The sequence below is a fragment of the Wyeomyia smithii genome, chromosome 2 (assembly GCF_029784165.1).
Source record: "Wyeomyia smithii strain HCP4-BCI-WySm-NY-G18 chromosome 2, ASM2978416v1, whole genome shotgun sequence".
Taxonomy (NCBI): domain Eukaryota; kingdom Metazoa; phylum Arthropoda; class Insecta; order Diptera; family Culicidae; genus Wyeomyia; species Wyeomyia smithii.
In genome coordinates, this window is record NC_073695.1 from 48,941,251 (window position 1) to 48,966,941 (window position 25,691).

The following is a 25,691-nucleotide window of genomic DNA, read 5'->3' on the forward strand; positions in this document are numbered from 1 at the left end:
CAGTACCAAAAAATGAAATTTACAGCTAATACAAATGAATGCATATAGCAGTTTCTAGCACATAAAGTGAAAAACATATACAATTTCACATCGTCAATAATGCACTGTACAGAACCGTTTTAAACCATGTAAATCTGTACGTTAAGTGATGTAAACTTAAAGCTTTGAATATAAATTTGCATGCAAATTAACAATATATTCATTTACATTGCATGTGAATATAATGCCACACGGAATATTACATGGTTTCTAATGCTCCGTTTATGTGCATTTAAAGAAATGTAAATTTTTTTTACTGTGTAGGATAGGTCACGGCTCGCCAAGACATCACGAACAGGAACAGCCGGCTGCCTACTTTCGGCCTGCAGGGAAGCTATTAATTTAGACCTGGCGTCACGGTGTACAGGGCATGACCAAACCACATGCTCTATGTCGTGATAACCCTCACCACAGGCACAGATACCACTTTCCCCGAGCCCAACACAACGGAGATGCGCGTCAAATCTATAGTGATTGGACATAAGCCGGGACATCACGCAAATGAAATCCCGACCTACATCCAACCCCTTGAACCACGGGTTCGTCGACACCTTGGGGATTATGGAATGTAACCACCTTCCCAGTTCCCCTCTGGTCCAAGCATTTTGCCAACTGATGATCGTATTCTGACGTACAAATGAGAAAAATTCATTAAAGGCAATTGGTCTTTCATAAATTCCACCGTTTGTTGCGCCCACCTTAGCCAAAGAGTCCGCTTTCTCATTGCCCGGTATTGAGCAGTGAGAAGGGACCCACGCTAAGGTAATCTGAGTAGATTTTTCGGATAAAGCACTCAGATGTTCCCGTATTTTCCCCAGGAAATACGGAGAGTGCTTAACATCTTTCATCGATCGGAGAGCCTCAATGGAACTGAGACTGTCCGTAAAGATGAAGTAATGGTCCGTGGGCATTTTTTCGATAATCCCTAGGGTGTACTGAATTGCAGCTATTTCTGCGACGTAAACAGAAGCAGGATTATCGAGCTTATGGGAGACGGTTAAATTGTTATTGAAAATACCGAAGCGGGACCCATCAAGAAGTGATCCGTCAGTGTAGAACATATTGTCGCAGTTGATGTTTCGATATTTATTGGAAAAAATTTTAGGGATCTGCTGCACGCGTAAATGATCCGGGATTCCACGAGTTTCTTCTATCATGGATGTATCGAAAAACACAGTAGAATCAGAAGTATTTAATAAGTCGACACGATTTGGAATATTCGAAGAAGGGTTAATATTTTGGGACATGTGATTGAAATACAATGTCATAAAACGGGTCTGAGAATTAAGTTCGATTAACCTTTCAAAATTTTCAATCACGGGACGGTTCAAGACCTCACATTTGATAAGAATACGAGAAGACAGGCTCCAGAAGCGGTTTTTCAATGGTAGTACTCCAGCTAAGACCTCCAAACTCATCGTATGGGTCGACTGCATGCAACCTAAGGCGATACGCAAACAACGATATTGTATTCGCTCCAGTTTGATCAAATGTGTGTTTGCTGCGGAGCAGAAGCAGAAACACCCGTACTCAATAACAGACAGTATCGTTGTTTGGTAAAGCCTTATAAGGTCTCCTGGGTGGGCTCCCCACCATTGTCCGGTTATTGTACGAAGAAAATTCACTCTTTGTTGACATTTTTTCATCAGATACCTCACGTGACAACCCCAGGTGCTTTTAGAGTCGAACCAGACACCAAGATATTTGTGTACCAAAACCTGAGAAATCGTTTTACCCATTAATTGTGTTTGAAGCTGAGCAGGTTCATGCTTCCTAGAAAAAACTACTATCTCAGTCTTCTCCGGAGAGAATTCGATACCTAGCTGTAAAGCCCAAGCAGACAAATTGTCCAAGGTATCTTGCAATGGTCCTTGCAAATCGGCAGCTTTGGCTCCTGTAACAGAGATTACACTGTCGTCTGCAAGTTGCCTTATCGTGCATGAATTTGCCAGACATTCATCGATGTCATTTACATAAAAGTTGTAAAGAAGGGGGCTTAAACATGAGATGAGCCCTGGGGAAGACCCATGTAACTAATGCGAAAAGTTGCCAAATCGCCGTGCGTAAAATGCATGTGCTTTTCGGACAACAAATTGTGCAAAAAATTGTTCAAAATTGGAGAAAATCCTTGTCGGTGAAGTTTACCCGAAAGAATGTCAATAGAAACGGAATCAAAAGCCCCCTTAATGTCCAAGAACGCAGACGCCATTTGTTCTTTGCGAGCATACGCCAGCTGAATATCTGTTGAAAGCAACGCAAGACAATCATTCGTCCTTTTGGCACGGCGGAAGCCAAATTGAGTATCTGATAGTAGACCATTTGATTCGACCCAATGGTCTAAACGACGGAGTATCATTTTTTCCATCAATTTCCGGATACAGGGTAGCATTGCAATCGGCCTATAAAAGTTGTGATCAGAAGCTGGTTTCCCTGGTTTTTGGATGGCGATCACCTTCACTTGCCTCCAATCCTGCGGTACAATGTTTTGCTCCAGGAACTTATTGAACAAGTTCAACAAGCGCCTCTTGGCATTGCCGGGTAGATTCTTCAACAAGTTGAATTTGATTCTATCTAACCCAGGCGCGTTATTGTTACAGGACAGGAGGGCAACTGAAAATTCTGCAATCGCAAAAGGTGATTCTATCGCGTCGTGGCCCGGAGACGCATCGCGAACAATGTTTTGCTCAGGAACAGAGTCCGGACATACTTTCCTGGCAAAATCAAATATCCACCGACTTGAAGACTCCTCGCTTTCGTTGACCGTTACGCGATTCCGCATTCTTCGGGCTGTGTTCCAAAGAGTGCTCATCGATGTCTCCCTCGACGTCTCGTTTACGAACCGACGCCAATATCCGCGTTTCTTTGCCTTAGTCAAGCTTTTAAACTTGGTATCAAGCTCCGAATAACGTTTAAAGTCGTCGGCATCGTCTGTATCCCGGAAGGTCAGATACGCGTCGGATCTTTGCGTGTAGACATCGGAGCACTCTTGGTCCCACCACGGAGTGGGAGGCCGTTCTTTGATCGTTACGCCGGGATATTTCTTCGTTTGGGCTTGCAACGCGGCGTCGAGAATCAAGCCCGCGAGGAGGTTGTATTCTTCAAGTGGTGGGTGATGTTGAATCGACTCGACCGCTTTTGGAATCATTTCCTCGTATAACTTCCAATCGACATTCCGTGTGAGGTCATACGGAATGTCAATTGGTCGCATGCGAGTTGAACCGTTAGTAATTGAAATAAGAATAGGCAGATGGTCGCTACCGTGAGGATCGAGGATTACCTTCCATGTGCAATCCAACCGTAGCGACGTCGAACATAAGGATAGATCCAAAGCGCTTGGGCGCGCTGGAGGTTTTGGGATACGTGTCATTTCACCGTTGTTCAAAATAGTCATGTCGAAGTCATCGCAAAGGTTATAGATTAAAGAGGAGCGGTTATCATTGTAGGGGGAACCCCAAGCCACACCATGAGAGTTGAAGTCTCCCAAAATCAAACGTGACGAGGAAAGAAGTTCTATTAAATCAAAGAGCAGCCGTTGCCCAACCTGTGCTCTGGGAGGAATATATATTGAGGCAATACAAAGCTCTTTACCTTGTATTGTCATTTGACATGCGACAACTTCGATGCCTGGAATCGAGGGGAGGTTAATACGATAGAAAGAATAGCACTTTTTAATCCCTAAAAGTACTCCTCCATATGGGGTGTCTCGATCAAGGCGAATAATATTAAAATCATGGAAGCTGAGATCAATATTTGAAGTAAGCCAAGTTTCACAAAGGGAAAATGCATCGCATTTGTTTTTATTTATCAAAACTTTAAACGAATCAATTTTTGGTAAAATACTTCTACAATTCCACTGTAAGACAGAGATAGAATCCTTAATATACGCAGTTGAATTAGGCATCGAAGGATACAATCGCTGCAAGGAGGGGCCATTGGGCAGTCAACTGCTTCAAAAATGATCTAACTGTTGGGAGGAATGCTGTAAGAAAAATTTTAATTGGATCGGGTACATTGAAATTTTCAAAAATCCAGTCCACAATGTCAGAAAATTTCACTAATCCAGAGTTTGTTTCATCAACTGGATGTGCAAAAGGAACAACTGGGGTTTTAGATGTTCCTGGCAGTGCTGGGAACTCCTTCTGGGACTTTAAATTTGCAAGCCCAGAAGGAGTTTGCTTCGGTTTTTCCGCAGCACTGTTTGGTTTGTTTGTAACTTTCATTTCACATTGGGAAATCTTAGGACCTTTTCGGGGAAGTTTAGGAGAGGAAATATTTTTTCTCTTTCTAGACGCCCCAGGATTGGCATAAGTTGTTCCCGCTGGTGAATCGTCAGAATCGGACTCATCAGAGGACAACAGATCAAAGTGGTTCGATGTTATGGTAGAAGTGGTCACGGTCTTCTTCAGCATCTCAGCGTAAGATCGCTTTGAACGCTCCTTAAGTGACCGCTTGATTTTATCTCTGCGCTGCATGTACACCGGGCATGTGGAGAGCTCATGCTGATTTTCCCCGCAGTGAATACATTTTTCAGCATTAACACTGCAAGAATCGTCCGCATGAGTTTCTCCACACTTGCTACATCGTGCCTTATTGCAGCAGTAGGCGGCTGTGTGGCCTAGCTGCTTGCAATTGGTGCAATTCATAACACGGGGTACATACAATCGCACAGGCAGACGAACCCGATCGATCGAGACGTGGCTAGGGAGAGCAGATCCGGCAAACGTAACACGAAACGAGTCTGACGGAGTGTACACTTTTGTGCCGTTGACAAGAGACACAGACCGCAATTGCTTGCAATCTATGATCTTTACTTTTACGTCGTGACTCGACCGACAGACTCGAATCGGTTATGACACCGTCGATCTCCACGTCTCGTGCGGGTATATAAACGCGATACTCGCGTGTGAAAAGCTCGGAGCGAGCAATAGCGTTGGCCTGTTCCAGGTCGCTGACCACGACACGGAGCTTGTTGGGTCTGACCTTGGAGATTTCGGTCACGGCCTTGTACCCCTCCGTCAGGTCTTTCGAAATCTGCAGGATGTTTAACGGTTTCGATTTCGGTCCTGCTTTTGGCCGAAAGAAAACAGTAAAGCTGCCCTGAGATCCGTCCGGGTAAAGCCTTGGGCGAGGGGGGACTGGAGAATTAACAGAGGAAGGGTTGGCAGGAGGGACAGGGTCGGAGGGGTTCGGGGATGGTGTCACGGGAGGCGAGGGATCTACATCCATCGCGCTAAATCTAGCGCACTAGCGCCGACAGAACACGTACGTCTTTACTTCTCCTTTCAGCAGGGTTGGTTGTCCGAACGGTCGAAGCTGCAGCCGTTACAGCCAGCAGCACCAATACAGCAGCGAGCCGGGTGTGTGATCACTCAGCACAGCGACACAACTCGCTGTCAACTGTTGGCTTCTTCTTTTTCCTCCTTTGTGTTGAGATTCTCGTCCACTGCTGTAGCACAAATCACTTAGCAGCCAAATCGGCTTACGCACCAGCAAACAGCCACGATGCGAAACAGTTGCACAAAGGCGGGCGACCTTGAACCTTCACTCGACCAGGCAAACAATGCCAACACTTGCTCGCGCGTCTTTTGTTTTATATTCTATCGGAGCGATCACCAACCACGTCCTATACTGATGCGTGTTCGGCACATAATGGTGGAGATGCCTTTTGAATACGTTTGATTTTGCTGTCTTGAATATTTTTTCTCGCCAATTTTTGGCTTGTTCCGGCTGGGGACAACAAGCAGGCTTGCGAAAGAACGTAACCAATTAGATTTAATCATGTTGGTTTAATTTGAACACCGGCCGATGGCTTTGATTTTGCTTTCTTGACCGTTTTTTGGTCAGTTTCCTTCAGAAACAAAAACAAAAAATTTACCTTACAATACACTTTCTTACAAAAGATGACTAAAAAACTAACAAGAAAGCGAAGTATGTAGTCGTAAAAAATGCCACTTTATCTCATAGACAAACCACTTTAATGTGTATTGTTCACGATTGGAACGTTGGAGCATTTCATGCATCATCATAATCATACACTCAACTTTTCGTGAAACTTGTAAATTTCCTAAAGAGTTGAAATCGAAGAAAAGTTGTAACTGAGAAACTAAACGAAAGAAAAAACCTGTTGCATACAATTTGCTGGAGGAAACATTCTTATAAATTCCAAAATAGATCCGGTAGGAGATGGTATTTCGGAAAACAATTCTGTGTAGCATTTATATTACCCATAACTGTGTAACTTGCGAACGCTCAAATTGTATGCCTACCTAAAATTGCTTTCCAACATTCATAGTACCCTTCCGGGCATACAAGCTTTCAATAGAACGTTTGTAGGCATTACTCGCATACATTAATGTGTCTCGTCAGGAAAAGGTACGTTAAAGAGGGTTAAGAGATATTGTGTACAAAATCAACACAGAAGCAATTGTCTTCTAAGAGACCTTAGCCCACTTATATTGCTTCGTGTGGTGAAAACAAAACAGAGTCTGACATTCAGGAATATTTCGATCATTGCAGGTATTATTTTTTAGTGTTACATTATTCATAATGTAGAGTTAGTTACCTTTAGTGGATCAAAACATAGCCGGTTGAGTCAAAGCAGAATTGATACACATAAATTCGTCTCCTCTCTGTCGATGTCTGAAGGAGCACGATGGATTATATGGTTAAGATGTATTCCTTATTTCGTCGTTAAAAGGTCCGTATTTTCATCATCTAAGCGAGTAAACAACTTTATGCGGCTTATAGCAGTAACAATGTGTAGCTTTTTATGCATCCAGGTGAGGTGTATTCTGTATAACAGTTCTCTGTAATTTTTATTCCCAGGAGTTTGCATAAAGTTTATTTTTATCAGCACGACAAAAAAATGAAAAAAGTCGAAACAAAATGCGCCATCGATATAATATGTTACGGTGAAGGAAAACTTGGAAAACATGTCGACATAAAATGTATCAGGCATCGATGCAGCAACAAATTCAGGAAACGCACTAGATTGATTTAGTTACGTTTGAGGAAAAAAAATGCATGTGTGTGTACAGAACGCACCTCAAGAAAGGGTCAAATTGCGTACCAACAGACAGGCAAAATGCGCTGGCTTTTTAACACCAACACACAACCAATAGAATGGCGTGGATAGTCTTTAAATCGATTGTTCCGGATCTAAGGCATCTAAGAAGGTTCTTCTTCCGGGGTGATGCAGAATCAAAACAAAACTGTATATTCTTTCCATGCGTTTACAAAGTTTTTGACAATTGTTGACCAGCGCAAGAACAAATGGCTATGCGTGGTGCAACTGGATTGGTACACTGGTCAACACAGCCCAAACTGGAGAAAACAAAGCATATAACCATCGTTAATGTGCGTCAAAAGTTTCCACCCACTCCAACGAGAACATTAACCCTGCGCTCCCTTTTCATATTGATTTAATAGAGACGCCTAGTTAAAAACTGCACAGCGTTCAAATTTGTGTCAAGACCTGAATAATAATATTCCACCAAAAATTTTTTTTACAATGTCTGTACATATGGTTAGACGGTTATTTCTACGTTATTACAAATTAGTACCGTAAAACGGGGCTAATAGAAACAGTGGGGCGAATAGAAACAAAACTTCCGAACTTGAAAAATGCGATTTTAAGTCTTCGATTACATTTAAAAACTATGCAATAAATATGTTCTTGGATAGTTCAATAGTAAACAAGTCCTGCAAACCCATTTTTGGGTTAGCAGCACTACTTTCGGTTTGCTTAAAAAAATGTAAAATGGGGGTTCAAATTCTGAACGTTTCCGAGTACCAAAAACTTTGTCTGTGGAAACCATTCTGCTTCACTTAGAACTTGTTCGTGTGATATACTGGGTCGGTAGTTAAGCATTTCAAGTTTTTACGGTGAATTAAAGGATTGCCGTTAGGTATTCATCACCACGTTACCTACGTGTCATGGGAAACTCGTGGTTCTCAGATTAACGGGGCGAATAGAAACAACGCCGTAGCGGCTATTTTTTTTGTACCAAAACATGTGGATTTGAGAAATGCTATAATGTTTTATATTTAAAATGATGCCTGGAACATGCTTTGCGCATTTTCAGCCCATCATGGTCAGGACTCACCAACAAAAAAGTCCAAAAACGTATTCGCTCCGCCTGTTGCTGTTGAGATTTTACGCAAAAAAAACTGTTTTCTTGTCAAGCGGTTACGAAATATAGAATCAACTACTCTGTGATAAATCGGATGTTACCTTTAGACTTCAATCCAGTAGACAACCACGCTAGTTTCCAAAAACGCGATGAAAGTCTGATTTATCTGCTGCATGATGCTCGACATGGACTGACCCGAGAGATATGAATCAAGGTTTCAGTTCCACAAAATGTTCCCGGATGTCGTGTCCTAGATGAAACACCGGAAGATGCCAGACCGGTGGAAATGCTTGACCCAGCCCCGAGTCTTTCTGTTCCTAATAAGGACTCTAATAGAAGTTATTCATTCATAAGATAACAAACATGAAGTAATAAACCGAACATTCCCACTATTTTGATATTTTATATCGTTTTCTTACCTCTCATATCAATAAATATGATGCAATTGTTCTGTTTTCTTCAAATTAAAACTAGAATTTTCTATCAGAACAAGGAAAACGTATTTTATTGGCGAGTGTTTCTATTCGCCCCATTGCGGGGTTAATAGAAAAATGCAACTTTTTTTTCAATAAAACAATGAATTACTCATTTTATCAAAATGGACGTTACACCCTTAATAAAGGGATGCAAGACCCATGTTTTAAAACTTTTATATTCATTCTATATATTATAGTATTTTTTGTACACTGCAAGATATATTGCAGACTGTTTCTATTCGCCCCGTTTCACGGTAGCTCCAAATTCACGGAGCTACAACATTGTACAACAATGTTTCATTCGACCTACAAAGATACGAAAGTTAAATATTTGATTTCATTGAAAATTTTGGTCTCTCCTGATACCTAACATAAAAATAACCGCCTCATCATATGTAAAAACATTTTGTATAAAATTTTTTCTCTAGAATATAGCTTTCGAGATTGTAAGTGTGAGAAGCCAATGCAATACAAACCGATCTCGATTAGGTAAAGCGGACCAACAAAAGACTAGCAGAAAAAGGATTGGCTCTTATTTTAATATTGAAGGTTTAGATTCATTTTACATCTTTATTCCGAATTTCACGTTTCATGTTGTGGTACCGATCACCACGACGCGTTGGGGCCCTTCAATGACATGCAGGAGGGAGAGAGAGACGATACGAACCTCGACCGTGGCACCTCCCCATTTTCTTTCTAGGGACGTTTCGAGCTTCTCTGTCTTGTCAATCTTAAGGTTCGAGCTCTATTCATCTTCCTCAACGTCTATTTCTAATTTCCCAATCCTTGATCCCCCTCTCTTCTTTTCTCTCTCTCTCTCTCTCTCTCTCTCTCTCTCTCTCTCTCTTTTCCTTTACCCGGATGCAGTGATCTTGATGAAACATTTTCTTGCTTCAATGCGATCGGTAACAAGATAAATTTTCATTTGAACTCGTTACCTAGAACGCTTTGCTTTTTTTAACTAGGCGTCTCCATCAAATCAACAGTGAAAGGAGGCGCAGGGTTAACGTTGGCGTTGGAGCGGGCGGAAACTTTAGACGCATTTTAACGATGGCAAGCGGCTCCAAAATTCCTAGAGACGGTTAAATAGTTATAATCTTTAATGTTTTCCGATTTGAACATTAGCGCCGCATTTTTTTCTCTTGTCGATTTTTATTCACAGGAAAAATAGTATACATGTACGTTTTTGGGGGCGTAATGTCTTAGGAAACGAGCTGTATAAAATGTAAAGAATAGGCTTTTAAATGTATTTCCCAATTTTCGTAGGATTTTTTTCTCTCTGCATCACTGCAACTAAAAAACACTTAATTTATTACCCAGGTGTTTTCTATACTTCGTACTTCATATTATTGATAGTATCACTGTTAAAGTAACTGGATGTCATTGGCTTGTCATTTATGTCCATGCTTGTGTGTGAGGTTTAACCTTTCCGTTTCAGGTTAATTCTAAGATGGATTCATTATGTCAAGAGGAAGGAGTCTTAACGAAACTGCGTTCTGTGAGTCAATATTGCACCATAATTACAATTCCCTGTGCACAACTCGGTATATGGAGTTATTCATCCCAGTTACACAAAGCGAATAGATCGTGTTCATAGGCACCAACTTTAGGGGGCAAGGCACTTTTGAGTAATGAATAAGATTTTTTGTCAGAAAACGAAAGAAAATGACAGTACACTAAAGTCGCTTTTTACGCGAAGAATATGTGCCGCGTAATAAAAACCGCGTAAATTCCGGAATCAACGTAAAAAAAAACCGCGTAAAAAGCGACCTTAGTGTAGATGCTCTCCTACTTTCGGTCAACTCAACCGCAGCCGAAGCCCTTCCACCACACTGCTCACCTCTCACCGCACTATACCTCTGCTGCTATTTAGTCGACATGATATTCTCCTGTTTTTTTTTTTCCTCATCTATAGTTTATTTGACACGGCACAAATATAATTCAATGTTTAACGGCGCCAATTATATCTGGTAGCTTACTTTATAAAGTATCTTAATAACTAAAAGCAAATTTTTTATCCTCGCTGCCGACTACGAGCTGAAACTAAATGTAACTTAAGCTAGAATGTTTTGCATGAAAAGCACTGATTTGTTGTTTGATGGTTTTCCATCGCCATAGGTAAGCAGCATATTGAATATGTCCCGCTGCTGGGCCAAGATATTACGGACTGGCATATTGGGTTGTCTCCCTCGGGGCCTGAGAGTATCGTGCGGGTCTAGTTGCTGTTTCCGGATCCGGGGTCTTAACGTGTTCTTGTCGTTTGGTTGGATGTAGGCGGAAGGGGATAGGACTAAACTGGGGCGTGGATGGATTTCAGGGAAACGTATATAAGGGACATGTAGGATAGGTCACGGCTCGCCAAGACATCACGAACAGGAACAGCCGGCTGCCTACCTTCGGCCTGCAGGGAAGCTATTAATCTAGACCTGGCGTCACGGTGTACAGGGCATGACCAAACAACGTGCTCTATGTCGTGATAACCTTCACCACAGGCACAGATACCGCTCTCCCCGAGCCCAACACGACGGAGATGCGCGTCAAATCTATAGTGATTGGACATAAGCCGGGACATCACGCAAATGAAATCCCGACCTACATCCAACCCCTTGAACCACGGGTTCGTCGATACCTTGGGGATTATGGAATGTAACCACCTTCCCAGTTGCCCCTTGGTCCAAGAATTTTGCCAACTGATGATCGTATTCTGACGTACAAATGCGAAAAATTCATTAAAGGCAATTGGTCTTTCATAAATATCACCGTTTGTTGCGCCCACCTTAGCCAAGAAGTCCGCTTTCTCATTACCCGGTATCGAGCAGTGAGAAGGGACCCACGCTAAGGTAATCTGAGTAGATTTTTCGGATAAAGCACTCAGATGTTCCCGTATTTTCCCCAGGAAATACGGAGAGTGCTTAACATCTTTCATCGATCAGAGAGCCTCAATGGAACTGAGACTGTCCGTAAAGATGAAATAATGGTCCGTGGGCATTTTTTCGATAATCCCTAGGGTGTACTGAATTGCAGCTAACTCTGCGACGTAAACAGAAGCAGGATTATCGAGCTTATGGGAGACGGTTAAATTGTTATTGAAGATACCGAAGCCAGTGGGCCCATCAAGAAGTGATCCGTCAGTGTAGTACATATTGTCGCAGTTGATGTTTCGATATTTATTGGAAAATTTTTTAGGGATCTGCTGCACGCGTAAATGATCCGGGATTCCACGAGTTTCTTCTATCATGGATGTATCGAAAAACACAGTAGAATCAGAAGTATTTGATAAGTCGACACGATTTGGAATATTCGAAGAAGAGTTAATATTTTGGGACATGTGATTGAAATACAATGTCATAAAACGGGTTTGAGAATGAAGTTCGATTAACCTTTCAAAATTTTCAATCACGGGACGGTTCAAGACCTCACATTTGATAAGAATACGAGAAGACAGGCTCCAGAAGCGGTTTTTCAATGGTAGTACTCCAGCTAAGACCTCCAAACTCATCGTATGGGTCGACTGCATGCAACCTAAGGCGATACGCAAACAACGATATTGTATTCGCTCCAGTTTGATCAAATGTGTGTTTGCTGCGGAGCAGAAGCAGAAACACCCGTACTCAATAACAGACAGTATCGTTGTTTGGTAAAGCCTTATAAGGTCTCCTGGGTGGGCTCCCCACCATTGTCCGGTTATTGTACGAAGAAAATTCACTCTTTGTTGACATTTTTTCATCAGATACCTCACGTGACAACCCCAGGTGCTTTTAGAGTCGAACCAGACACCAAGATATTTGTGTACCAAAACCTGAGAAATCGTTTTACCCATTAATTGTGTTTGAAGCTGAGCAGGTTCATGCTTCCTAGAAAAAACTACTATCTCAGTCTTCTCCGGAGAGAATTCGATACCTAGCTGTAAAGCCCAAGCAGACAAATTGTCCAAGGTATCTTGCAATGGTCCTTGCAAATCGGCAGCTTTGGCTCCTGTAACAGAGATTACACTGTCGTCTGCAAGTTGTCTTATCGTGCATGAGTTTGCCAGACATTCGTCGATGTCATTTACATAAAAGTTGTAAAGAAGGGGGCTTAAACATGAGCCCTGGGGAAGACCCATGTAGCTAATGCGAAAAGTTGCCAAATCGCCGTGCGTAAAATGCATGTGCTTTTCGGACAACAAATTGTGCAAAAAATTGTTCAAAATTGGAGAAAATCCTTGTCGGTGAAGTTTAGCCGAAAGAATGTCAATAGAAACGGAATCAAAAGCCCCCTTAATGTCCAAGAACGCAGACGCCATTTGTTCTTTGCGAGCATACGCCAGCTGAATATCTGTTGAAAGCAACGCAAGACAATCATTCGTCCTTTTGGCACGGCGGAAGCCAAATTGAGTATCTGATAGTAGACCATTTGATTCGACCCAATGGTTTAAACGACGGAGTATCATTTTTTCCATCAATTTCCGGATACAGGATAGCATTGCAATCGGCCTATAAGAGTTGTGATCAGAAGCTGGTTTCCCTGGTTTTTGGATGGCGATCACCTTCACTTGCCTCCAATCCTGCGGTACAATGTTTTGCTCCAGGAACTTATTGAACAAGTTCAACAAGCGCCTCTTGGCATTGCCGGGTAGATTCTTCAACAAGTTGAATTTGATTCTATCTAACCCAGGCGCGTTATTGTTACAGGACAGGAGGGCAACTGAAAATTCTGCCATCGTAAAAGGTGATTCAATCGCGTCGTGGCCCGGAGACGCATCGCGAACAATGTTTTGCTCAGGAACAGAGTCCGGACATACTTTCCTGGCAAAATCAAATATCCACCGACTTGAGGACTCCTCGCTTTCGTTGACCGTTACGCGATTCCGCATTATTCGGGCTGTGTTCCAAAGAGTGCTCATTGATGTCTCCCTCGACGTCTCGTTTACGAACCGACGCCAATATCCGCGTTTCTTTGCCTTAGTCAAGCTTTTAAACTTGGTATCAAGCTCCGAATAACGTTTAAAGTCGTCGGCATCGTCTGTATCCCGGAAGGTCAGATACGCGTCGGATCTTTGCGTGTAGACATCGGAGCACTCTTGGTCCCACCACGGAGTGGGAGGCCGTTCTTTGATCGTTACGCCGGGATATTTCTTCGTTTGGGCTTGCAACGCGGCGTCGAGAATCAAGCCCGCGAGGAGGTTGTATTCTTCAAGTGGTGGATGATGTTGAATCGACTCGACCGCTTTTGAAATCATTTCCTCGTATAACTTCCAATCGACATTCCGTGTGAGGTCATACGGAATGTCAATTGGTCGCATGCGAGTTGACCCGTTATTAATTGAAATAAGAATAGGCAAATGGTCGCTACCGTGAGGATCAAGGATTACCTTCCATGTGCAATCCAACCGTAGCGACGTCGAACATAAGGATAGATCCAAAGCGCTTGGGCGCGCTGGAGGTTTCGGGATACGTGTCATTTCACCGTTGTTTAAAATAGTCATGTCGAAGTCATCGCAAAGGTTATAGATTAAAGAGGAGCGGCTATCATTGTATGGGGAACCCCAAGCCACGCCATGAGAGTTGAAGTCTCCCAAAATCAAACGTGGCGAGGGAAGAAGTTCTATTAAATCAAAGAGCAGCCGTTGCCCAACCTGTGCTCTGGGAGGAATATATATTGAGGCAATACAAAGCTCTTTACCTTGTATTGTCATTTGACATGCGACAACTTCGATGCCTGGAATCGAGGGGAGGTTAATACGATAGAAAGAATAGCACTTTTTAATCCCTAAAAGTACTCCTCCATATGGGGTGTCTCGATCAAGGCGAATAATATTAAAATCATGGAAGTTGAGATCAATATTTGAAGTAAGCCAAGTTTCACAAAGGGAAAATGCATCGCATTTGTTTTTATTTATCAAAACTTTAAACGAATCAATTTTTGGTAAAATACTTCTACAATTCCACTGTAAGACAGAGATAGAATCCTTAATATACGCAGTTGAATTAGGCATCGAAGGATACAATCGCTGCAAGGAGGGGCCATTGGGCAGTCAACTGCTTCAAAAATGATCTAACTGTTGGGAGGAATGCTGTAAGAAAAATTTTAATTGGATCGGGTACATTGAAATTTTCAAAAATCCAGTCCACAATGTCAGAAAATTTCACTAGTCCAGAGTTTGTTTCATCAACTGGATGTGCAAAAGGAACAACTGGGGTTTTAGATGTTCCTGGCAGTGCTGGTAACTCCTTCTGGGACTTTAAATTTGCAAGCCCAGGAGGAGTTTGCTTCGGTTTTTCCGCAGCACTGTTTGGTTTGTTCGTACTTTTCATTACACTTTGGGAAATCTTAGGACCTTTACGGGGAAGCTTAGGAGAAGAAACATTTTTCCTCTTCCTAGACTCCCCAGGATTGGCATAAGATGTTCCCGCTGATGAATCGTCAGAATCGGTTTCATCAGAGGGCAACAGATCAAAGGGGTTCGATGTTATGGTAGAAGTGGTCACGGTCTTCTTCAGCATCTCAGCGTAAGAACGCTTTGAACGCTCCTTAAGTGACCGCTTGATTTTATCTCTGCGCTGCATGTACACCGGGCATGTGGAGAGCTCATGCTGGTTTTCCCCACAGTGAATACATTTTTCAGCATTAACACTGCAAGAATCTTCCGCATGAGTCTCCCCACACTTGCTACATCGTGCCTTATTGCAGCAGTAGGCGGCTGTGTGGCCTAACTGCTTGCAATTGGTGCAATTCATAACACGGGGTACATACAATCGCACAGGCAGACGAACCCGGTCGATTGATACGTGGCTAGGGAGTGCAGATCCGGCAAACGTAACGCGAAACGAGTCTGACGGAGTGTAAACTTTTTTACCGCCGACGAGAGACATGGACCGCAATTGCTTACAATCCAAAATCTTCGCCTGTGTTTCGGTATTTTTGAAGCAACCGGTTGCGCTTTTAAGGATACACTCGACAGACAGACTCGAATCGGTTATGACACCGTCGATCTCCACGTCTCGTGCGGGTATGTAAACGCGATACTCGCGTGTGAAGAGCTCAGAGCAAGCGATAGCATTGGCCTGTGCCAGATCACTGACCACGACACGGAGCTTGTTAGGTCGGACCTTGGAAATTTCGGTCACAGCCTTGTACCCCTTCGTCAGGTCTTTTGAAATTTGCAGTATGTTTAATCGCTTTGAATTCACTCCTGCCTTTGGACGAAAATAAACAGTATAGCTGCCCTGTTGAGATCCGTCCGGGTAAAGCCTGGGGCGAGGGGGGACTGGAGAATGAACAGGGGAGGGGGTAACAGAAGGGTCAGGGTCAGGGGGATTCGGGGATGGTGGCACGGGAGGCGAGGGATCTATATCCATCGCGCTAAATGTAGCGCACTAGCGCACTAGCGCCGACAAGAACACGTACCTCTTTACTTCTTCCTTCCAGCAGTGGTTGTCCGATCGTTCGAAGCTGCACCCAAAGCAGCCAGCAGCACCAGTACAGCAGCACCAATACAGCCACCAGCAGTGAGCCGGGTGTGAGATCACTCAGCACAGCGACACGACTCGACTGTAAACTGATGGCCTTGAATTAGAAAGATCTATTCACTGTGCACAGATCAAAACTGCAGCTGGTATTTTGCACCAATACAGCCAAAGTTGTGAGCCGGGTACAGAACGTATCGACACAACTCACAATCTAGTTGGCCTTTAGCGCGAATAACACACTCTTTTGTTTGGCCACTCGTACACACGGACCGGATTGTAATAGAACGACCACTTTGCACGTCCGTTTCTGTCGAGTGTTCGACGCGGAATGGATATTCTCCTGTTGCTATCCTCTCTTCCCCTAACGATGGGCGTATGGAGAAACAAACACAACGAGCGAATCGCTTCTGAGAGCTGATGCACCATACCATCATTTCATTATGGGTTGAGAGGATTCAAGTTTAGTCGCAGTCTGTAACACGCAGAATCTGTGCAGATCGAGATTAAACGACGATTGCATCATATTCCATTCATTTCCATCACTGATTGAATACGTTACTCAGACCAGTTTTATTATAAGATCAATATAAGTACTGTAGAATCCGGCTTGGCAGAGGGATATGTGGTGGGGAGCTTGAGAATAATATTAAAGTACTTTGACAACCGAAGTGGCCTGAATCTACTAAGATTCGAACCCACGACCACCCGCTTGTCAAATCGAACTCTCTAACCTTGCGGTTATGGAGCTTTCTTTGTAGAATTAATGCCATATAGAAAGTTTATATGATGCATACGTATTAATAATGGAAAATAGAAACGATTGGCATCTGAATTCTTCACAAAAGTGTGTGTTTCGTAATTTATTGCAGTGACGTATATTCGAACTAGACTGGGCTCTTCATCTACATTGTTACTACACATTTTTGAATGGTAAAAATTATAGGAACAATCTCCTCTTTTGCCATTATTATTACGTATGTATTAATGAAAGTATAGGCCAGAAATCAACCTCAGATGCTATTCTTATTTCTAAGATGGCGACTTCCGGATGATGAAAAACAATCATAATTCCGGCATCGAGATGATATCCAAGAACCGGAAATCAACTCCAAACACCGTTTTAAAAATCTAGATAGAACAGTCAAAAAGAGCCAAATACCACTCAATATGGTTGGTTATCTATGGAGCCAAAATGATGTCCCGAGACCAGAAATAAACTCTAGATGCTTTTTTTAAATCCAAAATGGCGGCTTCTAGTTTGCGAAATTGAATGAAAAATGATAGAAACCAGAAAATAAGCAGAACCTAGCAAATATGAGTATTTCCGGAACTGGGATGAGAATAATTTTGTTTCCATAGTCTTCTTTTTCTTATACTTTTTCATCTAACTTTCAGCTATAGAGTAACTTAACTAAACCTTTTCGGAAAGTATTACCAATAACGTTTGCAAGAATATAGGGTAAAAGCACCGGTTTTGGCCATAGTATGGTTTTAATGAGAGATATTTGGCCTGCTTCCTTCGAAAAATATGTAATTGAATCAGTTCAGCGTGGCAATCGGATGAACTCGCCTATATTTTCACTAACATTGAGTTTAAATAGTAAAATTATGTTATATTGTTTATATATTTTCCAACCAAAAAACTTATCTAGGCTCAAAAAACTTATCTTATTTTGGCCATAGCATTCCTTAATTGGCCACTCGGGGCTCCTATTTTGGCCAATTCGTGAAAAAGTTGAATTCACACGAATTAAATTTGACTTCACCATGTAAATTTATTTCATCAGCAAATCCTCGTTATTTAACTAACTAAAAGGCCAGTATATTTATTAATCAAACTAAATAATAATATTATATTCACACATAGCTAGCAGTGCAAAGTACTTTGAGCTAGAATTTTATTTAAATTGAGTAGGATATTTAATAACACCGACATCACATCGTTTATCTATGTTAATTTTTCTTCTGTCATTTATCTTTATTAATAAGTTTCCGCTCTTTGCTTCTTTTCACATAGAAACTTATTCGAATTATTTACCAACTATAGTTAAAAGTCCGAAGCGTTAGTTTCGGTAGATACAACCAAAGTTACAACTTTGTGAATAATCTGAGCAAATTGAGAACGGATATATTCTACGGAACAGATATATTAGGGGTCTTCATATTGAGCTCGTATACAATTACCCAGTCGTAAACTGTGTATCTTTCATTACTCGTCAATAAATGTGAGTATTTTTACGGCTGGGTATTTGTATACGAGCTCGATGTGAAGACCCCTATTATATCAAATAGCTGTGCTGTAGTTATACAATCTTTCTTATCCAAACCCCGTTTTGTGTTTTCACGAATCTCATGCGATATCTTATGACAGCCCGAAAAACTTCGTACTTTTCATGTTTTGCATCAATGTTTATACGTTACCATGGATTTGTTTACATATGGCTAATATCAGGATTATGAATTATGGGATTGCTTTGATATGTGGCCAAGAATGGATCATTGATCGTTTTTGGAAGCTTTTGTTGTTTTTTATATTGCAGAGAAAAATCATACCATAATGCCTATTTTTTTTATTCATGTGCTGTAATAAGTTGTGCCTGATGCTGGTAACAAAATTTACTATAGAAATGTACAAACTTAAACAAGATTATGCTCTATCGAAAACAGCTTGCAAATTACCTAAACGTTAGACTGTACAGTAAACCTGGGATAGGATAGTTAGTTCCTTCTTTAAAAGTAAAATACGCATATTTGTTTGCTACAGTAAGTAATGTATTTGTCGAATAACATCAGCAGTTTCAATAGGAGACTTCGAAATAGAAGTAATTCAAGATACTTCTTCACAATTATCAATTTTATTCTATCATGGCCAAAACTGGTGCTATGGCGAAAACCGGTGCTTCTACCCTAATGTACTATTAAGGTGTTCCCCAAGTAACACACAAAACATGTTAGAAAATAGATTACAACGAAAGTAGTCATATAAGTGTACTACAAGCGCAATTAAAAACTTGTGTTATTATATTGTGTTTGAAGTTGTTTTTCATCAGTAATACAACCGCATTTCGAAAACAAGCTCATTTTTTTCTGGTTTTGGAGATGATTTTTAATAACATGAGTTTAAAAATAACAATCACTATCACTTGGTCTTTTCGAAAAGACATTAAACCATCTGATAACAACATTACGTACCTGTAAAATGCTTTTCCTTAGTACAACAGTTGTAGCATTCAACACTCAACTTAAAAATACTTGATCAAATTAATATTTAAATTATATGAACGATTTCTATATTTATTCGAAGCGGGTCAAAACGTGCCATCAAAAGATAAACAAAACGCTTGCAGTGTAACCAATATAAATTCAGTTTTTTGTTATTGTTTATCTAACAACGTTTTCTAGTTTTGTTAGATTTTATATCCAGATAACGTTGAAACTATGCGAAAACAATTTTAATATTCAAGCAAAAGAAACAACTCTTTTTGAAAGGTTGAAAATTATTTTTTGTCATCAATTTATAATCAATTAAAACTGCCACTGATAAAAGCTACTGTCGATCTAGTTGCACTGCGCCGACACAACACATTTGCGCATGCGCTGGTTAACAGTTGTCATAGCAACAGATTCGCGCAGTGCCGTATTGGTACTCGAGATGTATTTTGCCACTTAATTCTATCAAGTTGGCTTGCTTTGATGCTGTTATCGTTACTTGTTTTATTAGCCTTCATGTTTTGCGCTTTTCTGGTGATAGAGATGGCATGGAATAGGTAACGTCAACTATTCTATACCAACGTGTGTTACTTGGGTCTATTATAATGACCAAATTTTTTTTAGATTTCACCTTTTTCTCAAAAAATGCGTTTTTGCCATTTTCATCTCTATTTTTCGATATCCCAGGTATAGTGCTTGCTACAGTTCTGAAATTTTGAATTTTTTTTACTAAAAGTTTCTACTTTCCTATAGAAAATATAGATCGGCGAAAGTCACTTTTCCAATTTCTGTCTGCCTAAAATCCTGTAACACGATGATTAGCTCAAATGCCCAACTTCGATTCCAAAAAAAATGGTCCTCGATAGGTAAATATTTTTTTCAGCAGTTAATATAAGAACCTCAAAAAAATGTCAATCAGCCATGTACAAAATATATTTACTGGAAGCACTTGCTATGTAACAGCAATTCAACAAAAAAACGGGCAACCAATTTAATCGACTGTTTTTGATTTGGCTGAAACTTTGCATAGACGTTTCTTTAGGCAAAAGATGCCATTTTGTGCTATTGGTTTAATTTTTTAGAACACGACTCATTTTTGAGAAGCTATTGAAAAATGCTATTTTTGGAAGGGATTGATGATTACAAATATGTTTAGGGCCATGTTTGATCGGTGTGACGTCTTCGGCAAGGTTGTAGATAATAATTTTATCTCTCCGAAAAAATATACACTCCAAAAAATTATTTATTTTTTGGCAAAAGTTAATAGAAAAATTTAAAATTAATTATCCAAAAAAGCTCATTATTTTAAACCTTTTTTTTTTTCATAAAAACTACAAAAGTTACCTAACAATGTACCCAGTCCAATCATGAAGAAATCAACAAAATCAAACCTTTTTGGGCTGCCTATAGAAACGTCTATGCGAAGTTTCAGCCATATCAAAAATAACAATTTTAAAAAAAATATTAGAACTGATACATTTTTTGTGGAACTGCTCCACACTCAATCAACTTGAAGTGCGATCCTGAAAAATATTTGTTAAGAAGTTTTAACTTCTTAAAAAAATATATATAGTATGCACAACAATGTTCAAATTTGTACTGGGAGGGACCAACAACATATTTTAGGGTGTAGAAGAAACGGGAATAAATAACATCATCTAGGGGAAGCGTACCGTACCAGTTATGGCAATACCTAAAAAATGTACCAGTTATGGCCTATGGAGTTTAAATGGAGTAGTGCCATAACTGGTACCATTGCACTTATGCGATATAACCATAACTGCTACACTTGCCATAACTGCTGCACTTGCCATAACTGGCTCGCCTACCCTATACCTCAAATTTCAGCGCAAGAGATAGAGCATAACTTTAACATCATTCAAAAAGATGGGACATTACCTCGAAAGGCTCGTTTAATCGTACTGCTATTTGATGTATTACAAGTTTCCTTATCGTTCATTACTTACAGCGACATCGCTTCCGGTTATACAGTGTCAAAACGGCAAAACCGCAACATTGGGAGGGTAGTGGTTTACAGCAAGAATGCATCGCATTGGTAAACCACCACGCATAAATTTCAATGCTAATTATTCAGCCTTGGAATTTCAATCAACTAATACTAATGCGATCAGCAAATCACAGATGTTTCTTTTTTTAGATGTGGAAAACGACATATTGCTAATTTATGTTCGTCGTTTATCCAACCAGTCTCTGCTGAATATTTTCGCCACAAGACACAATGGTAAGAGCCCCCACTAAGCAGAAGTGTGACAAAATACTGCCCGAAGCCAATTTTGAATTGCATTGCAAATGGCACGTCGTCTGTGTACACGACAGTCTTGTGGGCATCGAGGGGAGCATCACTTGACCAATTCAAAATCGTTCTGTTGCGAAAGCAACATTTGAGACATTCATTTGCTGCTTAGCGTGGGTACGCAGTCAACAAAGCGGGACAATATTTAACTTTGAAGTATAAAGCCAATCCCGGGAGCCTCTGCGGTTGAACGGAACAGCTTCTGCGTGGGAAATGAACCAGCAAGAGGTTGGCACTGGCAAGCGAAAGTTTCCAGGGCGTATTTGCTTTGAAGTATTTTGGTGAATAATTTCTCCACAGCATTATTAGGTTTTATCTCGACCACGAAATAAATGTGTTTGCTGGAAGAAGTGTGGAAAGAAAAACATGTCCCTGTTGAGCACAGTATCCGAAAACTCAGTTTGACATAATGTGGTTGTAACCGCTACAGAAAAGTGGCTACCTAGAAAACTGCGAGAATTGATAATTTATTGAATTATCGAATCGACCGTCTACGATTTGGCTAGGAAACGAATCAACCAAATTCAATTCTAATTTTTTCTATAACGTATTTTGTAGCAATTCTTTTTTCAAATTTGCTTTAAACTTGGCTTGACATTTCAATTTTTTTCCGAACCCATGTAGAGAAGTGCCTTTCGAGAAAATGTATTGTTGCGAAAGCTTTGCTGTTGATAGAAAGTTGTGGTGCTTATCATTGCCGAAAAAAATTAGTGTTGGATAATTCTTTTCTTGAATGCTGCGTCTATGGCACAACCAATGTGTCAAGCTCTTATTCGAAACAAGGTACCAATACACAAACGGAAAGAAACATAATTGTATACAATGAGTTTTGGTAATTGTATGAGAAACATGTTTGAATTCATTATCTAATGATATACCTTAAGAGCCCGAAGCGGTACGAGTACGCACGTACGAGTATGTCTCATCGTGAAACTTTAAGAATGCTTCTAGGAAATGACACAGTTGAGGATAACGCAAGTGAAGAAGACGAACTAAACTACTTCGTCTATTAAAACTAGTTAAACGAATAACAATGTTCGCTAGAAAATAATTTGGAATATTCAATATATTGAAAAAAATATCAACAGCATTATATTACTACCATTGACCCGTAGTGGCTAGCCACTTTTAAAATGCAAGTTGGACTATTACTTGGACTCACTACAAATACTGGTATTTATTCTAAAATGATGGTGCTTCTTCAAAAAATCTAGTTTGAAATCAAGATTCAACTATGGCAATTCGACAATTCGATGCAGATGATTAACGCTAATTTGAAACTCAAATGTTAACCTGAACTGTGAGAAACATCATTCTTTCAGTGTATCATGAAAATGCTTGGATTAATCGTTTATTTGAAGACGAATGAATATTTTGCCTCCCATACGGAACCACTGCACAGTACATTTTTCCATTATTTAACCATTTTCGAAAAAAAAATTCTAATGATTTATTAATTTTCGTTTAAGCTGTAAAATTTAAATAAGAGTTCAATTTTTCAATGGTATGATGTTATATTTTAAGTAAAACTTACAAACCAAACAAAAACAAATGTGATTGAGAAAAACATAACAATTTGCAAAATAGTTGTCTACGATACTGAACTACTCCAGAAATTGTTCACTCGTGCAAAAATTTGCCTCCGTACTTCAGAATAGTCATGGCAAAGCCTAAAGTAACTGGATACTGACGTCTTCTAATCATTATTGGGCAGTTCAAATCACTCTGTGATACTCCGGTATAACCGAAATGGTTAAAAACCTTTAGCAAATAAAGTTTTCTACACGAATTTTGGAATTTAAGCGGTTTTCAACGTCAATTTTAGAATTTGTCTTGTTCTTTTTGTTTTAAACAAATCAAATGCTTGGTTTTTGTAGGACAGTACCTATGTTGGATTTTAGAAAAATCAAAAACTGCATGGCGATATTTCAAACATCGAAAATAAAAACCGTTAATCAAATTTGAAATCATGTTTCAAAGTAATGACAAATAGTGTAAGCTTATACTGTATCTGTATTTATTAAGCAATGGCATAATATCTGGTGATATTTTTACATATCGGCAAATGAATTATCGCTTTAACAATACATTTTGAACGTCGGAGTATAGTTAAAGGTTTACGTTGGAACTCTCGTTTTAAATAACCCATCATGTACCTGACTTTTTTATAGTCGGGTACTGTCTTATGCCAGCTGTATGATGTTACAGGACTAATTGGATATGTTACTATAGATTGACGTACATAATCAACTGATAGTGGTTTGGTTAATTTCAAATCTCTGGGACATGCTGAATATTTATGACACTGCGTTCCTTTTACATCCCGAAATCATCTTCCTCTGTCTTCAGCGAAGCATTATATTTTTGGCGGTTTTCGTCGATGCAACTGGATCAGAACATTTAGCCATGTGCGAATAATAACACGCGTGCCTAAGAAAGCTAAAACTCAGTTCACTCCGATTTCTTCACGCTTCAATGGGTCCGTATCAGGCGAGAGGAGGTGTGTAGAGGACTAAACGCAATCAATGGTAACTTGTAGTTGCCACACATAAAAAAAATAACAAACTTTGGTGTACCTCAGGTTCATAGTTTGCTAGGAAAGAAGACAGTTTGAGTAACTTGCGTTTGGCGTGTGCGTGACCACTGACAGCTTACGAAACTATATATATTCCGATTGCTTCGATTGTACGGACTAATCTAGCCAAGTAAACTTAAGAGTCACAACTATTAAGATTGGATTCGAATTGTATTTACATTAGATTTTATGTTTTATGGGTTCAATGTGAATTGGTTCAATTTAAAAATTTTTTTTTGTTTATGACAAAATTGTGCAAGCAAAAAAAAACCTACCCCAAGAAATATTTTCACTCTAACCGCGTAACTTGGTAGATTGAGACAAACGAACACCGTAGACACGATGAGCAGCATCTTCGTGACCTTTATTTGCGAGTTCGCCACACGACCTCTACCTGTGAAGACAGATAATAAATCACTTATGAAGTAACGGGGAAAATCACGACGACAATAAAGACATTGAGCTCTTTTGTTCCCAGAAGATAGAAACCGCAGAACAGACGAAATAACCATGATTACTTACTGTAGTGATGGACCTGCTGAACGGGATTATTGCCATTCATGCACAGCTGGCTGCTGCAGGAGGAGTTGAGCTGATGATGATGGCGCCGCGATTCGCGAATGTTGCTACCGTAGCTGGCAAACAGTACGTATGAAAAAAGAAGAGAAAATATATTCTACTGAAAATGTTTCCGTCACGTGCCGACTGGACAGGCAGCCCTTAATGCATGTACGAAGTGTAATAAATTTAACTTTTCCGTTTGCGGTCTTACCTTCTGGGCATTGTCATTGTGCGTCGCACACCGGCAAATTTCCACACGGTGAGGGCAGTGAAAGTGTTCAGCACCACAATCGCTGTGAATGGAACCACGAAAACGAGAATCGTGTCCAGATAGTTGAATACTGTCATCTGATCCTGTAAATTTATAAGCAGATAGTGCTGGGATGAGAACGAATGCGAAGGATTTTGTCGGGGGGCTTTGGGAATGAATTAAATCGTCGTGTACATATTTGTATGGCTAAGGATTTAGCAGCCCTGCAAAAGGCATTCTGTGTACAGACTACAGATATGTTGCGGAATGGTCAAATTCGAGAGCCATAGATTAATAAGTCGTTGTAAATTATAGTCGGCTTTCGGTAATTCCAATTATTACAGATTGTTCCAATTATAGCTGGTCTGGATGTAAGCAATAGTAAGAGTAAAAGTGTAATCTCTAAAATTCTGCACTAATCTCAAGAACTAAAGAAAAAATTACTAATATATGATTGTTACCGTTATGGCATTAAAAGCTAATAACTGTGTAATAAGTTGCTAGAAAAATAATAAAAATCATAAAACTTGTCAATATAAGGCTTCATGCTTTTCCGATTTTTTATAACATCAGCCAATTTAGTTATTAGTGCCCAACAGCTACCGACTTTTTTTATATTGAAACATAGAACTATAGAAAAAAATAAATTAAAGGCTCAAAAACTTAAAATTTTCTAAAGACAA

General features: G+C 40.2%; 1 protein-coding gene across 1 annotated transcript in view; it reads right to left on the reverse strand.

Annotated features, from left to right (window-relative positions):
* Window positions 1-25,691, reverse strand: part of LOC129724846 (growth hormone secretagogue receptor type 1-like) — a 74,694-nt gene that overhangs the window by 14,501 nt on the left and 34,502 nt on the right. Inside the window, exons 2-4 of the mRNA XM_055680075.1 lie at window positions 24,970-25,112; window positions 24,720-24,832; window positions 24,473-24,591 (exon numbers count right to left, since the gene is read on the reverse strand). Coding sequence (XP_055536050.1) covers window positions 24,473-24,591; window positions 24,720-24,832; window positions 24,970-25,112 — 375 coding nt within the window. The remainder of the gene's footprint in view (window positions 1-24,472; window positions 24,592-24,719; window positions 24,833-24,969; window positions 25,113-25,691) is intronic.